At 44.3% G+C, this 18,150-nt stretch overlaps 1 protein-coding gene across 1 annotated transcript in view; it reads right to left on the reverse strand.

Moving 5' to 3' along the window:
- Nucleotides 1-2,631: 2,631 nt before the first annotated feature.
- LOC144505365 (transcription factor SOX-30-like) overlaps nt 2,632-18,150 on the reverse strand; it is a 59,610-nt gene continuing 44,091 nt past the window's right edge. The window contains exons 7-8 of the mRNA XM_078231485.1: nt 6,671-7,169; nt 2,632-3,007 (exon numbers count right to left, since the gene is read on the reverse strand). Coding sequence (XP_078087611.1) covers nt 2,632-3,007; nt 6,671-7,169 — 875 coding nt within the window. The remainder of the gene's footprint in view (nt 3,008-6,670; nt 7,170-18,150) is intronic.

The raw sequence follows: 18,150 nt of genomic DNA on the forward strand, positions 1-18,150 counted from the left end.
TAAAGCCAGCCATCATTTCTCTTTTTTTTCTGGGAAAAAGTTCTATGGTGCTCCAGTACCTTAACCAAATGGCTTTTTAAAAAATCTTCATCAGTGACCATCAGCAAACTATTTAACCACAAAAGACAACACAGGAGAACTCCTGTGTGCCTATGTGCCAACTCCTGTCCTCAGTCAACTGTCAGATTGTGCTTTCCAGCAGGAGTTCACAAAATCACAGAATGGTTACAGCAGAGAAGGTGGCCATTCATTCCATCACGTCTGAGCAGGCTCTCCAAATTCATCTGGTTGCGCTCTCCTGCTTTCTCCCCATAGCCCTGCATATTCCTCCTTTCCAAATGCCATAGTTCAACTTTCTCCACCATACACTCAGGCAGTGGATTGCGGATCCTAATCGCTGTAGGACAAAAGTTTTTTATTCTGTCACCATTGCTTCTTTTGTAATCAGCTTAAATCTGCACCCTCTTGTTCTCAACCCTTCCACCAGTGGGAACAGTTTTTACACATTCTGTCCAGACACCTCATGATTTTGAATTCCGCTATCAAATCTCCCCTTAGCCTTCTCTTCTCCAAGGAAAACAGTCCTAACCTCTCCAATCTTAAAGTTATTGGACAGTGACCAGGTGCCGGTACATTGACCAATTTTTTACCCACTCGTCAGGGCATTGAGGACAATGGCATTGCCCCCAAATGCTGCTCCAATTGACTCAAAAGAGACCGGATTTCAAATTAATGGGTGACTTAGCGCTACCCTGAGCTGTGGATTTTACAACTAGACTATTAATTATGGTCCAGATTGTATATCATGGAATAGTGTTGAACTTTGCTAATGTTGGTTTCATGAAGGGCAGCATCTGAATGAAAGATGCTGCCCTACAATATATGTTCCATAAACACTGACACAATAGAAAACGTAATGGCGTCAGACTGGGTTGAGCCTGACACAAAGTGGTAGTCCCCAACAATGTAAAGTCACCAAGCTTTCTGTGTAATGCCTGTTTATAAACTGGTATATGGATTTGTCAAGACTGCTCAACCTGGTGAAACAAGCACAAAAACCCAAAACGTCAATCATTTCAAACATTTTGTCTGGTTAAAAGCAATAGTGAAACAGTAACAAACACTGTTGCCGAATTCTACCGCCCCACCCGCCACAGGAATCAGAGCGGGCGAGGGGCAGACAATGGGAAGGTCCGTTGACCTCGGGCAGGATTTTACAGTTTCGGGACGAGCGAGGCCGTAAAGTCCCACCCTGTGGGTTGCAAAGAGAAAACTGCAAAGCTTGAAAGTTTGAAATAAAATCAGCAAAGGCTGGAAATGCCCAGCAGGTCAGTCAGCTGAGAACAGAAAATTGCAGGTTAATGTTTCAGCGGGGAAAACTCAGAGCAGAACTTTGGGCAATTGCTCAGAGTCTCAAAGCATCTTTATTCATGCAATAAAAACACGCCAGAGATGGACTGCAATAAATAGAAATATTTATTATAACAATAAATATGAATTTGTGATAATGTTACAAGTTAGGGATGGCAAATTGATTCCCATCCCTTCATCGTCCATCAATACTGGAATGTTCTGAATGCTACTACTATTTTAAAAAAATTCAAAAAAACTAATTGGTCTATGCCACAGAGTTAATGTAACTGCTAACTTCCATGCATTATACTGAATTAGGAAAGCTCCCTGTAATCAAAAATACAGCGATTTCAACGCTGAACAGTCCTTGATGGCTTATAATAAATCATTTTACAAAATTAAAAACTGCTGGGATTAAGTAAATTAAGAAATTAAAATCTGCCACCTTTGAGGTATTTGCTCCCTTTCTTGGGGCCCGAGTACCACCTATCAGACCCTGGCTAGGGAAGTTGGCATGCAACCCACTGCTGGGTCTCAGTGCCAGTTCTGCTCTCTAATCTGCTGCTGTAAAGTATGAAAGAGCAGTCAAGAAGAGATCAGCATCGGTCTTCCTTTCCTCCGCTCAGTATCTACTTCTGACAGGGCTGCCTACTGTTGGCGAATGACTGTGCTGGGGAATCGTGAATATCCAGCCATGGACAGTCACTCCACCAGGACAGTAGCACTGGCATTTTGGCCAACTTACATCTCTGGGCATAAATATAATCATGTTAGATTTTTTAAATAAGCCATAATGAACTGCAAATTTATCAAACATGACAAGGGAGCAATTAAAAAAAACAATTATTATTTTTAATTGTATGTTGAATGTTAGTTTATTAAAATATTACTCAAAAAGAAACTATAACAACAAGAACAACACTCACATATGTCTAGCAATAACTAGAATCATGAGCATTAACTAGTAGTTAGGTGTGTTTCAACTGAATTTTGAAACTGAATCAAAAGTAAAGGTCACTGAAGGCATTTTAAAATGTATCAATAACAATCTGTAACACCAACAATTTTTTCTTTTTGTATTTTTTGTGTGCAAAGGTTAAAATTGTATTTTTACTGCTCGATATTTTCATGCATGGATGTTATAAACCTCAAGTGCTCCCATGTGGAGACAAAACTATGAATTCTCAGTTTGGTTTATTATAAATAAAAGATTCATCATTCCACAGAGATACTTTTTATGATGGTATGCTTTTTAAAAATTGAGTAGTTTCTTTGTAGCTACAGGCTTTTTAATACTTTGCCTTCTTGTTCATCATCACTGTGGACCATCTCCACTCTTTGTGGCTGTGTTGGAGCAGACATTGGGGTTGTGAAGACATTTTCCAGAGCTCCAACATCTAACTGTGGTACGGAGTTCAGGTACTCTTCTCCTCCCAGGCTGTTGGAGTGGGGTCCTTCCTCGATGCTGCTATTGCTCCTGGAGTCTGTGTTGCGTTGACAGTCATCTGGGTACTCCCTAAAAGGGTAATCTCTATTCAGCGCAGAGAACATAGCCTCATGCTTCTGGTATCGGTCCTCGTAGTAGCCCAGGCATTCAGACATGCTGTTTGCAAAATCGCCATAACCATATGGTGGTCTACTGTAAGGGCAAGTACTGTAGTAGGAAAACAGAATCAGAGAATATTTGCTGATAATTTCTGGTCACTGACTATTGAACAGATAGGAGTATAGAGTATGTTAGAAAGGGGTAATGAAACAAACAGTTTAAGGGCACTATAAGCCAATAAATGAAAGTTTAGCATGATAATTGCTATGTTAAAATATTTTGCTAAAGTTGCTGGCTTCAACCACCCATCCGCCTCAATTTTCATCTCCACTCTAAAGATATTACCCTAGATCTTCAGCTTGGCTATTATGTTAGCTGAAGTGCAAGTAGAACTTGCACTAACAATGTGCCACTCAACCCAGCCTAGTTTTATGAGTTATGGCTTATTCAGTCATTTTGGTGCATTCCCCAGTCTCCTAGAGGAGGGTTGGAGGTTGGTTATAGCAGGTCTAGCTAGGCATAAGCCTGCTCATCTTAAAACATGATGTGGAGATGTCGGCGTTGGACTGGGGTAAACACAGTAAGAAGTCTCACAACACCAGGTTAAAGTCCAACAGATTTATTTGTTAGCACAAGCCACTAGCTTTTGGAGCGCTGCCCCTTCACCTGATGAAGGGGCAGCACTCCGAAAGCAAGTGGCTTGTGCTACCAAATAAACTCGTTGGACTTTAACCTGGTGTCGTGAGACTTCTTACCATCTTAAAACACACAGGTTTGAAGAGTTGTTAGGAAGCAAGTAACAGACATGACAATTGTATAACATAATTCCCTCAATTTTTGTAACAACTGAACATGCCAGAATACACTGGCCAGTCACATCTGTGGAAAATCCTGAAATTGCCACGAGCAAGTACAGAGGTGGTGGAACAGTTCTGAAGAAAGTCGGCACCACATCCTGCTGGCTCCTCATCGTGAAAAAGATTTCTAGTAGAAATTAGCCAGTGCTTTTTTGTTATTGAGAGACAAAGGTGAAACATCAGGCTCCATAACGCAAGATGTCACCAGAGTTGAAATCAGTCATAGTTGAGGATAATAGAGAAGTAATGTAAAATAATGCGAAGCTTGGATTTTGGAAACCGAAAGAAGGCAGGAAGAAGGGAAGAACAAGGAGGACATAGAATTCCATCATTCAAAAGTTGTGGGAAAGAAAGCTACGGATAGAAACTGTTTTGATCACAACTCATTATTGATAAGTGGGATGTAAAGGAAAGTTTAGAGTACTACAAGCCAGAGGAGTGCAATAAAATAGTAAATGATAAGAAAGGTTGGAAGAGTGAGAGAAAAATGGGAGAAAGGAATTGTTTGTCACAAAACAATACATTTTCTTTCTTGTATTCTGTCTGAGAATTGGAGAAAGCTGCTAGTAACATTTCCTCAGGTGTCTGAGAAGTACTTCGATTTTAGAGAAGCTAAGAATTATTGTGGGGAGGAGTGTCACAAAAGAGGAATCCACATCGTTTTGCTGGGGCAATTTTATCAATGATGGGGATATGAGAGTTACAGTTACAACCATATGAAATAGAAACATTTGAAGGCGGTTACAAATTATAAGCTAAAGTTCTGTGTGATAGGAGAAAGCCATTGGAGATTTTGGGGGCGATTTTCCCACCTGCTGCGCTGGTTTTCTAGCTCAGCGGGGTGGGAGAATTTCGCATCCGGGCATGCGCAAGATTCGCGCATGCGTTCCCGCCGTGTGCACATCTGCCAGCGCCGGATTTCCGGCGCCATCAAATCCACGCTGGAAACTGGCGGGAACACCAGGTCAGTTATTTACATCTATCTTTAATGTCCTTGAAATGTGATTAGCGGGACTGAATTCTCCGGGCCCGCTAGCCTCTCTCACCCCGCCAGAGTATTTCACTTCAGCTGGGCTCAAAGTAGGTCCCCACTTACTGGGAACTATCGGGGCGACCTTGCTGGATTGAAGGGGGGGCAATCAGCTCCCCCTAGAGGGTCAGGTGGTGGGGGGTGTTGCCCCCAGGCATGGGCACCCTTGCAGTGCCAGCCTGTGCCCCCGGCACTGCTCAAGGAGCAAAGTGCCAATGCCCAGGGGCACCTTGGCACTGCCCATCGGGCATGGGGCCAGGCCTATGAGGGCAATCAGTAAGGGTGGGGGTCCCACTACCACTCTGCATGGGGATCGTTGGGGGCAGGAAAGAGGCCAGCGATCGGAGGGGGGGAGGGGGGGGGGAGGAGTGCTGTTGGGCCGTGGGATGTTTGGGGTGGTAGCACTGCGGGGGTCTGGCCAACAAATGGGAGGTTGATAGTTTGGGGCTACTGCGCATGTGCAGAGGCCCATTGATTTCAGCCACCTGGGTGGAATAGGCCCTGCCCCCTGAAATCTAATATTCGCGCTGATGGCCTCTGCATTGCATAGAGTGTGGGAGATTCTGGTGTGAACTCCCACTGAAAAAAAACAGCATGATGTACTCCAGGGTTTCCCGCAAATTTGACACATAGAACTTTTTTTTAGCAGAATTGCCCCTTTATTCCTACAGCCTGGGTATTAGGCCTGCCCTGGGCAGAGAACTAAACGGAAAATCTGATGAGGAGATTTGCATGCTCTAAGCAGCAACCACTTGCTTTTCCTTCCTATGGCTTAAAAGGAAGGAAAATATGATCAGCTCTGTTACTGATGTGAGATGTCCCTTGCTAGATTTTTCTTTCTGCTCTTCACCCAAACAAGGCTCAATGTTAGGTGGTTAAAAACATTAAAGTGCCCATGTACATTTGAAAATTGGAAGGGTCATGGGGTAGGTGCGGAGCATAAGTTGGTGTGGATTTTTCTTCGGAAGTATGAGTTTGTTGTTTCATTCTTTTTCCAATTTATTTAAATACAGTGTCAGAGAACAGAAGCGCATCTTGCACCCGCACACCTCTGCACCGAGCAGCTTCCACGTTCGTTCCAGACACTGTCAGACCTGCTGAGAGTTTCCAGCATTTTCTGTTTTTATGACAGCAGCACCACTTGTTTGAAGGTTTTCCTTGAAGGGCCTGTTGCAAGTGGGCATCTGGGGTGCTACTGTGGTGCTTCAGGTGCGTTATGGGGGTGGGGTAGCGGAGGTGATAATACCTAGTGGTATTATCGCTAGACTATTAATCCAGAAACTCAGCTAATGTTCTGGGGACCTGGGTTCGAATCCCACCACAGCAGATGATGGAATTTGAATTCAATAAAAAATATCTGGAATTAAGAATCTACTGATGATCATGAAACCATTGATTGATTGTTGGAAAACCCCATCTGATTCAATAATGTCCTTTAAAGAAGGAAATCTGCTGTCCTTACCTAGTCTGGCCTAGATGTGACTCCAGAGCCATAGCAATGTGGTTGACTCTCAACTATTCTCTGAATTGGCTTCAGAAACCATTCCATTCAAGGGCAACTAGGGATGGGCAATAAATGCTAGCCAGCTAGCAATGCCCATATCCCACAAATGAATTTTAAAAAAGGACTTGCCCTTCATGTACAGAGAAATTGGGGCCTCAATGAGCCATGCAAACAGTATATTGTACAAGTGTATAACATCCTTCTAAACATTTTAAATCTCCATACACGCAAATTTGAAATTATGGGTACATTAACACATTAGATTATCACCTACAACAACCAAAAACAAACATATTTCCAGCTCTCACTTAGAGCGACTTTTGATATAAATTTAATTTAAACTATGTAGATAATGCAATTCTAAATCTGATTCCACATACCTTGAAGGGAAGTAGGGTGGTCCAGGCAAGAAATAAGGATGGTGAAAAGGAAATCGGGCAGCAGCTCCAAACAAATTAGCAGCATGCCCCATCGGTGGATGCTGGTAAGCATGTGGATGTGCAAGAGTTGCTGAAGGCATTGATGGTGGATTTCTGGGGCAGTTGGAAACAGTGGGTATCTCCTTTTGTACTGGTACTTCAGGTATGGTACCTCTGTTGTGGGTGTTATTAGTTTCATTGGTAGAATTCCTTTTGCCAACATCCACTGACATTGTAGGTATCCTTTGCTCTGAACAATTTGACACTGCACTTGGACCGGGAACCTCGTGATGAACCTCATTCCTACTATGTCCTGGAGGGCAGGTGGTTGGCACAGTGGGGTGACTGGATATGCTTTGCGTAGGCAGTCCAACCTGCACGGGATTTGTTTGTGGATAAAGTATAATTGAATTTGGACGAGGTCCTTGAGCAACTGGCATGCGCAGAGACTGGCTTTGACCTGTTGGAGAATTAGGATATAAAACATTATAGGACAAGGCATCATGAAATATCTTAAATGGCTTCACAGCTTCAAATTATAATAATCAATATCCATCAAGAATGACATTTAAAACAATTAACCCTAAATTATTCTTTGGTCTGAATACTTAAGACTTTCAATATCCTCTCATTCATTAAGCACTGAAGATTTCAGTTTATTGTCCCATTCAAACTACATCATTGTTCCCAGTTATTGACTACCGGTAATGGCTGGCTAGTAAGGTGACCAAGATTGTTGATACTGCATAAAAGGGACATAGGCTAACCTACCTGGTCGTGGAGTGTCACAATACTACATTGACACTTCTAAAAATAACCCAGCAATCATCATTATCACTGCAGCAGGTAGCAACTGTAGCAAAATCCTTATCAGCAGTTCCTGAATTTCTATGAAGAGCTAAGTTTCTATCACTCTGTTCTTTAATAACATATGAACTAAACTGCAGTCTTTGTGAACATTGTCAAGAATGTAAAAATGTGTATAATTGACAACAATTCCAATAAAAGTTATATAAATCAATAACAATGCATTATTATACAGATCTGTAATTAAACAGAATTACTGTACATAATTAAATTTAGCTCACTGGTATCTTCCTGACCCAGGTGGAATTTTATTGGACTTTCTCATTTGCCCATGCGAAATGTTCATAAATTGCCACAGCCCTTGTGGCAATAGGCCATCATTTGTTTAGCTCCTTGCCTTTTTGTTCACTGAAACATTGGCTTTTGAACATAAAAGCAATGTGAATTAGTAAGAACCTCACATGGCACTTGATGTTGCATTAATGTGTCTGTGTGAGCAAATGCTTTTTTCATTCATACCTTTAAAAAGTAAAAGTATGTATATTAAGACTGATCTATAGTATTGCCTTATTAATTCATAAAGCCTGTATTGTACCTTCTCCTAGTCTTGGAAGTGGAAGACCCTTGCTTGACCAGGTTACAGGTATAATACCACACTTTGAGTCCAAAGCATGCTCTTATAATGTTCTTATGATGAGTTTAGTTTGTTACAGAGCAACAGGGCTCCATATCATACAAGTACTTAGATCTATTTTCACCAAGGTTTGAACAACAGTTAGATATAGGACGCAATCTTTCCAGTCATTCATGCAACATTCCCGCTGCAGCGAGGTCGGAGAATTTGGCGTCCAGCCAAATCTCCATTTACTGCAGCAGGATGGGAAAATCCCATTGGCGTGAACGACCGTAACGTTCCGGCCATAGAATAATGAATCTTTATGATTTATAGGATTTAGTTGATATTAAAGTGTTTGAGTCGTGTGAACAAGCATTATTAGAAGGATGACCTGATTGGTCATTCTTCATTCATTAACTTTAATGGATATGGAAAGCATGAAAAGAAAACGATGCACAATCATCTTGATTTTAATTTTTTCTCATTATTTACTTTCACTGAGTATGGTTTTTACACAAGTCATATTAGGTAAAATTGGAATGATATAATTTGGTAATAGATATAATCTAGTATACTCATTATACTGCAGGCTCTTGGAACTGTGTCTGAAGTGGAGTTTCTAGAATCCCAATAAGATGCATTTGTGATGTGAGATTGTGTCTAGTATGAGGTCATTCATTCTGTACTTGTAAATACATTTGGACCAAGTCAACTATATGTGCATGTACCGAATATAATAGAAAAGGAACGTAGTACTATATATATACATTGGAAACAGCTATCTAATAGATTGGGGTGAACTGGAAATGTGTTTATAACCATTCAAGTTGGGGAAGTCTATAGATATGTGATGAAACTGTGTGTACTAAAGGATTAATTAACTTGTAGAAAGACATAGGAGGAAATCTTACTAAAAAAAATGGCTGAGTGAGCAAAACCCGGCTGCACTGAGATCGGGGATCTTTAAAGGGTGCCCTGATCATAACGGGGATAAACCTTCCCCCCAACCTACCGCAGAGGTCTCACAGGCTCCCCTCCCCACCCCAATCGAAGTCGGCACTTCTCTTCCTCTCCTCTTCCCCCAATCTTTGGCCCCTTCTCCCACTCCCCTCACCAATTTTTGCAGATGCACTATAGAAAGCATTCTTTCTGGTTGTATCACAGCTTGGTATGGCTCCTGCTCGGTCCAAGGCCGCAAGAAATGTACAAAGGGTCGTGAACGAAGCCCAATCCATCACGCAAACCAGCCTCCCATCTATTGATTCCGGCTACACTTCCCGCTGCCTTGGAAATGCAGCCAGCATAATCAAGGACCCTACCTTCCACCTTCTTCACAAAAGTCTGAGGTCACGTACCAACCGACTCAAGAACAGCTTCTTTCCTGTTGCCATCAGACTTTTGAATGGACCTACCTCACATTAAGTTGATCTTTCTCTACACTTAACTAGGACTCTGTACTCTCTCCTTTCCTTGTCTATGAATGGTATGCTTTGCCTGTATAGCGCGTAAGAAACAATACTTTTCACTGTATACTAATACATGTGACAATAATAAATCAAATCAAACCAAATCCACAATCGAAGACGGCGTCCACCCAGCCTCCACACTTTCCCCAATGGTCAGTGCCGGCATCTCTTGCGCCTCCATCCGCTGCTGGCCCACAGCCAAATCTGAATAAACTCACTCCCCCCACCCCCCAACCTCCTGTGAGGCACCCACTGGGGCCTTCCCCATGGCACAGGTTGGCACTGCCAGACTGACATGGGCATAATGTCAACTATGTGCCAAGGGACAGTGCCAGAGAGCATTGCCAGGCCACTGCCTGGCCATGCCCCTCCGCCCCAGAGGCTATACTCACCTTTACACTCTTTGGGAGACGTCCATGTCAAGTGAACCTGTTGTAAATGGCACTGGCATGAAGTCACACCAGCACCCGCTGAATATCCAGTGAGTGGGGGAAGTCCCGGACAAAGTGCTTGCTAATGACATGCTAGATGTATTAAAATGAGGTTTCTGTGTTCCCGCAGCATGTTTCACGCCACTCCACTGGCAAGGGGCTGGTAAGATCGGAACACAGAAACTCACCAGCTCGAATTGCACTCTCTGGATTTTGCTGCTGTTCTCACAGACAAAGAGTGCGGGCTCAAAATCGCCCCCAAAAGATCATCTGGATGATATAAAGGACAGATTATGATGAATATTTTTAGGAAAAAGAGTACATGAATAAAGATAAATTGGTGGGTGTGTATTTGGATTTTCAGAAGGCATTTGATACATTAACTGATAAGAGATCCACCATGGAAATTAAGACAAGATTTATTAAAGAGAATATTATTAAATGGACTTAATGGTGGTTAGGAGATATTTCCAAGTATAGGCAAAATGGATTGGTGGGTACAGCAATAGTGGCTTACCCATGGATCTGTGCTATTTTCCATTTATATAAATGTACATGGGGGCAAGAAGAAAAATAGAGTCATAAAGTCATACAGTACAGAAGAAGCCCTTCAGCTCATTGAGTCTGCACCAACAAAACTACACTGAATCTATATTAAACCCACTTTCTAGCACTTGGCCCATAGCCTTGTATGTTATGACATTTCAAGTGCTTATCTACATACTTTTTAAAGGTTGCAAGGTTTCGAGCCTCTATTATCCTCCAGGCAGTGCATTTCAGACTTCCACCCTCCCCTGGGTTAAAAGATTTTCCTCAAATCCCATCTCAACCTCCTGCTCCTTACCTTAAAGTTATGCCCCTCGTTATTGACGTTTAAACTGAAGGGAACAGTTGCTTCCTATCCACCCCGTCCATATGCCCCATAATATTATAATCAATCAAGTCTCCCCTCAGCCTTCTCTGCTCTAGAGAAAACAACCTGAGCCTATCCAGTCTCTCTCACAGCTCAAATACTCCATCCCAGGCAATATCCTGGTGAATCCCCTCTGCACCCTTTCTAGTGCAATCACATCCTTCCTATCGTCAATCAGAACTGTATACAGTACTCCAGCTGTGGCCTAACCAATGTTTTGTACAGCTCCAGCAAACCTCCCTCCTCTTATAATCTATGCCATGACTGATAAAGGCAAGTGTCCTATATGCCTTCTTAATTACCTTATTAACCTATCCTGCCACCTTTAAGGATCATATATATCAAAGTTTGCCGATGATCCTAAATTAGGGGACTTTTCAAACTGTGAAGAGGAATGTATATGGACAAACTAGCTTTGTGTCGCTTGTACAGGTGGCAGCAATTCAAAAAATGGAAATATGTGAAAAAACAATGAAAAGAGTACATGTCTAAGTCTTCCTGCAAACTACGACAAACTAGAGGGGTCAGTTTTTGTTCAAAGCGTGCAGGAAGGTTTTTTGACTCAGTATGTAGACAGGCCAACTAGAGGTGAGGCTATATTGGATCTGGTGCTGGGAAATGAGCCAGACCAGGTGCTAGACTTGGAAGTTGGTGTGCATTTTGGTGATAGTGACCACAATTCGGTTACGTTCACCTTAGTGATGGAAAGGGATAAGCATGAACCTCGGGCCAGTGGTTTTAGCTGGGGGAAGGGTAATTATGAGGCTATTAGGAGAGAATTAGGAAACATAGGTTGGACTAGGAGATTACAGGGACTGGGAACGTCCGACATGTGGAGTTTTTTCAAGGAGCAGCTACTGCGAGTCTGTGATAGGTATGTCCCTGTCAGGCAAGGAGGAATTGGTAGGGCTAGGGAACCGTGGTGCACCAAAAAAGTTTCTTTGTTGGTTAAAAAGAAAAAGGAGGCTTATGTTCGGATGAGACGTGAGCACTCGGGTAGTGCACTAGAAAGCTTTAGATTGGCTAAGAGGGAGTTGAAGAGCGAGCTTAGAAGGGCTAAAAGGGGACATGAGAAGACTTTGGCGGATAGGGTTAAAGAGAATCCTAAGGCGTTCTATAGGTATGTCAAGAACAGAAGGTTGGTTAGGGCAAGTTTAGGGCCAGTTATAGATGGCAGAGGGAAGTTATGTGTGGAACCGGAGGAGATTGGTGAAGCATTGAACCAATATTTCTCTTCGGTGTTCACGCAAGGGGACATGAATATAGCTGAGGAGGACACTGGGTTGCAAGGGAGTAGAATAGACAGTATTACAGTTGATAAGGAGGATGTGCAGGATATTCTGGAGGGTCTGAAAATAGATAAATCCCCTGGTCCGGATGGGATTTATCCAAGGATTCTCTGGGAGGCAAGAGAAGTGATTGCAGAGCCTCTGGCTCTGATCTTCAGGTCGTCGTTGGCCTCTGGTATAGTACCAGAAGATTGCAGGTTAGCGAATGTTGTCCCATTGTTTAAGAAGGGGAACAGAGACTTCCCCGGGAATTATAGACCGGTGAGTCTCACTTCTGTTGTCGGCAAGATGTTGGAAAAAATTATAAGGGATAGGATTTATAGTTATTTGGAGAGTAATGAATTGATAGGTGATAGTCAGCATGGTTTTGTGGCAGGTAGGTCGTGCCTTACTAACCTTATTGAGTTTTTTGAGAAAGTGACCAAGGAGGTGGATGGGGGCAAGGCAGTGGACGTGGTATATATGGATTTTAGTAAGGCGTTTGATAAGGTTCACCATGGTAGGCTTCTGCAGAAAATGCAGATGTATGGGATTGGGGGTGATCTAGGAAATTGGATCAGGAATTGGCTAGCGGATAGGAAACAGAGGGTGGTGGTTGATAGTAAATATTCATCATGGAGTGCGGTTACAAGTGGTGTACCTCAGGGATCTGTTTTGGGGCCACTGCTGTTTGTAATATTTATTAATGATCTGGATGAGGGTATAGTTGGGTGGATTAGCAAATTTGCTGATGACACCAAAGTCGGTGGTGTGGTAGACAGTGAGGAAGGGTGTCGTAGTTTGCAGGAAGACTTAGACAGGTTGCAAAGTTGGGCCGAGAGGTGGCGGATGGAGTTTAATGCGGAGAAGTGTGAGGTAATTCACTTTGGTAGGAATAACAGATGTGTTGAGTATAGGGCTAACGGGAGGACTTTGAATAGTGTGGAGGAGCAGAGGGATCTAGGTGTATGTGTGCATAGATCCCTGAAAGTTGGGAATCAAGTAGATAAGGTTGTTAAGAAGGCATATGGTGTCTTGGCGTTTATTGGTAGGGGGATTGAATTTAGGAGTCGTAGCGTTATGTTGCAACTGTACACAACTCTGGTGCGGCCGCACTTGGAGTACTGTGTGCAGTTCTGGTCCCCACATTACAGGAAGGATGTGGAGGCTTTGGAGAGGGTGCAGAGGAGGTTTACCAGGATGTTGCCTGGTATGGAGGGGAGATCCTATGAGGAGAGGCTGAGGGATTTGGGATTGTTTTCGCTGGAAAGGCGGCGGCTAAGAGGGGATCTTATTGAAACATATAAGATGATTAGAGGTTTAGATAGGGTGGATAGTGATAGCCTTTTTCCTCTGATGGAGAAATCCAGCACGAGGGGGCATGGCTTTAAATTGAGGGGGGGTAGTTATAGAACCGATGTCAGGGGTAGGTTCTTTACCCAGAGGGTGGTGAGGGATTGGAATGCCCTGCCAGCATCAGTAGTAAATGCGCCTAGTTTGGGGGCGTTTAAGAGATCCGTAGATAGGTTCATGGACGAAAAGAAATTGGTTTAGGTTGGAGGGTCACAGTTTTTTTTTTTAACTGGTCGGTGCAACATCGTGGGCCGAAGGGCCTGTTCTGCGCTGTAATGTTCTATGTTCTATGTTCTATGTTCTAACACTTAAAAGTGTGAAGGAACAGAGAGAATAAGAGGGTGAAGGTATAGTGAATTTTAATGAATGATGGGAGGAAGAAACACAAAACCTAAAATCGTTTTTTTGTATAAATAAGAGCATAAGAGAATGAAAGTAAGGAAACCTTAGGTTTATGCAAGACATTGATTAGGTTCAGTTGGAATGTTTGTGTGTAGTTCAAGTTACTGAATGTTTGGATTTTCATGTTAAAAAAAGACATACTGAGGATACATTTCAATCATATTAGGACACAAAAAAAGGCTTAAAACTTTGGTGCTGCAGAATGCGGTTCCCACTTTTTTGGTGCTCTGAGTACATGTATGATGCGAGCCATGCTAAATACCATTTTGCTGAGGATATTAGTGAGCATGCTAGGAGGGTCTGGCAGAAGTAGGCACAGGAGGCAGGTTGTGATGTCAATCAGCATGCAATGTTGATTTGACATGGGTTTTGCTATTTTGGGGCTCAACATTGAAGTTAATGCTGCCTCTTAAGACACACAAATCTGACTACGTGGTCAGCAGCAGGAAGGACTCAGCCTCCTCACTCTCAGCAGTATTTAAAGTTTATTTACTCGTCACAAGTAGGTTTACATTAACACTGCAATGAAGTTACTGTGAAAATCCCCTAGTTGCCACACTCCAGCGCCTGTTCGGGTACACTGAGGGAGAATTTAGCATGGCCAATTCTAACCAGCACGTCTGTCAGACTGTGGGAGGAAACCAGAGCACCTGGAGGAAACCCAAACAGACACAGGGAGAATGCGCAGACTCCGGGCAGGCAGTGACCCAAGCAGGGAATTGAACCCGGGTCCCTGATGTTGTGAAGCAGTAGTGCTAACTACTGCGCCACCATACCGCATCAACAACTGGGAGCATCAACTACTTTCAGCTTAGTTGCTGACTGAATTTCTATTGGCTCCTGCTATAATTATAGAAGCATTTGGTAGTTTTCTGATTTGTTTGAAGTTGCTGATGTCACTAGCAAGTGTGTGGCATGCATGGAAGGACTTTGTCCTGATGTCAAGGACTCTGCACAAGGCACTTGCACCCAAACATGGGTGTAGTTGTTTTTGCCTCCCTTGGCCTGCAGCTTGACAGAGAGAATGAGCTGAGATAAGACAAGAGAAGCAGGACAAGCTGCTGGAAGAGGGAGGAAGAGGAGGAAGGATGAAGGGTTCTCACCAGGAGACTACAGCTGTCCAGGATATTCAGGGAGCAATTCGCCTCGCTGAGGTTCAGCAAGGAACAATTTGTGAGATGCCTCTGCTTCGCTGAATTCTACCACTTACAATGAAGGTGACCATAACCATGAACATTTACATGCCTCAAACAGTTAATATTTAAAACTGTTTCCATTTTACCATCCAGTGTGGCAGAAGGGAGGTGCCTGCGACTGTTTTCCAAGAGAGCTGAATACATTTCATCCCCGTTTTCCAGAGAGAAGCAGGTGGTATGTGCACAGGGCTTTGCAAAGATTCAGGTTTCCCTACGGTGCAGGGTGCCACTGAGTGCATGTACATTATTTTGCAGGTGCCACATGCCAACTTTGTGATGAAATACAACTGAAAGGGATTCTACTCCCTCAAAATGAGCTGCTTCTGTGGCATTTCATGCAGGTTAATGCTTATTATCCTGGAAGCAGCCATGATGCTTCATTCTGAGGCAGTCTGCTGTGTCATCTGCATTTGGGAAGAATACTGTCCTCCTGAGAGAGAACATCAGGTTCATGCTCCATGATACCACAGTCACTCCTTCGGGACAACACCTCAGCTTCTAATAACTTGTTGAAAGACAGATTGCTGGACAGCTGTGACACCCTAAATGCCCCTTTGAACACTGATATCAGCAGCTATAATGAAGCCGTCTGAGCCAATGTAGCAGTGAGCTGAGGTTGCATGACAGCAGTCACAGCTTGTAGGACAACAAGCTGGCTTTGCATGTCAGAAGTCCGAGTTTCTACTACAGCACTCAGCTATTGGAATCATAGACATTGGCCATCAAATGTTATATTTTTGTAATAACTCCACGGAGGCAAACATCCTGTCACCAAGTTACTTTATTTACATCATACATCTGTACACAGCCAGCTCTCCAGTTGCTCCCTGCTGAATGCAGGCTGGGAGTCTGACACACCTGCTTTTAATAGGAAGCATGAGGCTCCCTGATTTAACCATCCATTAGGACTCATCAGATAGTTCATACTATAGCAAGCCAACCTCATTAACCTGGCTGAAGTCATCACACTCCTCCCCCCCAAAGTCCGTGGAATCCCCTCGGTTTGCTTCTCTCAGGGGTCTTTTCCTCCACTTCAGCGCTGGGTCAGGATCCTCCAACTCGGCCTCTGATGTCGGGGGTGTGTAACGGTTGGGCGCCCGTTTCTTCCTCTGCAAACGCTGGAGGTCTGGTTTCTCGTCCACTTCAGGTGGTAGGGAAATCGCTGCAGCTTCGTCCTGTGTCCATTTCGGACCCTGAGGTCCCATCAAGGGTGCAGGAGAGGCGGTACAGACCTGTCAAGGGGGACTCCGCTCGTCCCTAGGGCTGCAGGGCAGACTCGGCCCCGGAACGGATGGAGAGCTTGAGGCCCGGACCTGGTCCAGGTATTTCCTTACCATTGCTTCGCCTACGCGTACTTGGTAGGATACCGGTCTGGTCCTGGACTCGACTGTTCCGATTATCCAGGCGGGTCCATTTGCATAATTTCTGACCCAAACTCTTTCCCCCGATTCGAAGTGCCCCTCTCGGCGAGCGTTGTTATGGCCCCTGCATTGGGCTTCCTGGTGTCTTTCCACTTTCCTCTTTGGCAATAACAGGCTCAGTCTGGTGCGGAGCCGTCTGCACATCAGTAACCCTGCTGGTGCAGTTCCCGTGGTGGCGTGTGGAGTGGTCCTATAGTCAAATAACCACCTTGAGAGTTTCGTCTTTAATGAGGCTGCTGGCTGTTTTTTTAACCGGCCTTTAACGTCTGGACTGCTCTCTCCGCTAGCCCATTTGATGCCGGGTGATAAGGTGCCGTCTTGATGTGCCGGATCCCATTTGTTTTCATAAATTTTGTGAACTCTAGGCTGGTGAGCACTGAACCATTATCGGAAACTAATACCTCTAGGATCCCGCGCGTTGCGAACGAGGTGTGCAGTTTCTCAACGGTTGCCGTCGTGTTTGCTGAGTTTAGTTTATAGACGTCTAACCACTTGGATTGGGCATCTATTATCACCAGAAACATGGACCCCATAAACGGGCCTGCAAAATCGACATGGAGCTGCGATGATGGTCTGCCTGGCCATTCCCACGGGTGCAGCTGCTGCTGGTGTCTTCTGCCCCTGTTGGCATTTCTGGCACTGTCCTACCAGTTTCGCTATGTCTGCGTCCAGACCTGGGCACTAGACGTAGCTCCTGGCCAGCATCTTCATTTTTGATACATGAGGGTGCCCATGGTATAGTTCGGCTAGTATGTCTCGGCGGCCCTGCCTTGGGACGATGACCCGTGCTCCCCACAGCAGTATCCTGTCTTCCACCATGATCTGCTCCCTCCTGCTCCAGATGGGTGGAACAGTGGATGGATCTGTCTTTCCAGCTGCCCTGTTAGCACCAGGTGCTTTACCTTTGTCAATACAGGGTCTTTCTGCATCCACTGGCGTATATGGTGTGCATCCACTGGGAGGGTATCCATCAAGTTTAATGTCATCACGATCTCCTCCATTCTGGGTATCAATGGTGGGGTGTCTGGTAACAGTAGCCGGCATAAGGCATTGGCATTTGCCACTCTAGTCCCTGGTCGGTGCCCCAATCGATACTGATATGCTGCCAGCAAAATGCCCAACGTTGGATCCGGGCTGACCCTATCGGCGGCACTGCTTTGTCTTCCTTCAGTAGGCCCAGCAAGGGTTTAATGGTCCGTTACGATCGTAAATATTTGCCCATATAAATACTGGTGACATTTTTTGACTGCGAAGATTACCGCCAGTCCTTTCTTTTCAATCTGGCCATATCTTCGCTCTGCCATTGCAAGGGTCCTGAAGGCATACGCTATTGGCCGCTATTGTCCGCTCTGCCACCTGTGTGCCAGGACTGCGCCCACTCCATATGGGGACGTGTCACAGGTGAGTACCAATTCCTTCTTGGGGTCATAATGTACCAATACATTTTCGGATGAGAGTTGCTGTTTAATTTTTTTGAAGGCCCTGTCCTGGTGGGCCGACCATTCCCAAGTTTGTCCCTTTTTTAGCAACTGGTGGAGGGGATCCAGAATGGAGGCCCTATTCTATAT

This window comes from Mustelus asterias, chromosome 16, assembly GCF_964213995.1.
Source record: "Mustelus asterias chromosome 16, sMusAst1.hap1.1, whole genome shotgun sequence".
NCBI classification, from domain to species: Eukaryota; Metazoa; Chordata; class Chondrichthyes; order Carcharhiniformes; family Triakidae; genus Mustelus; species Mustelus asterias.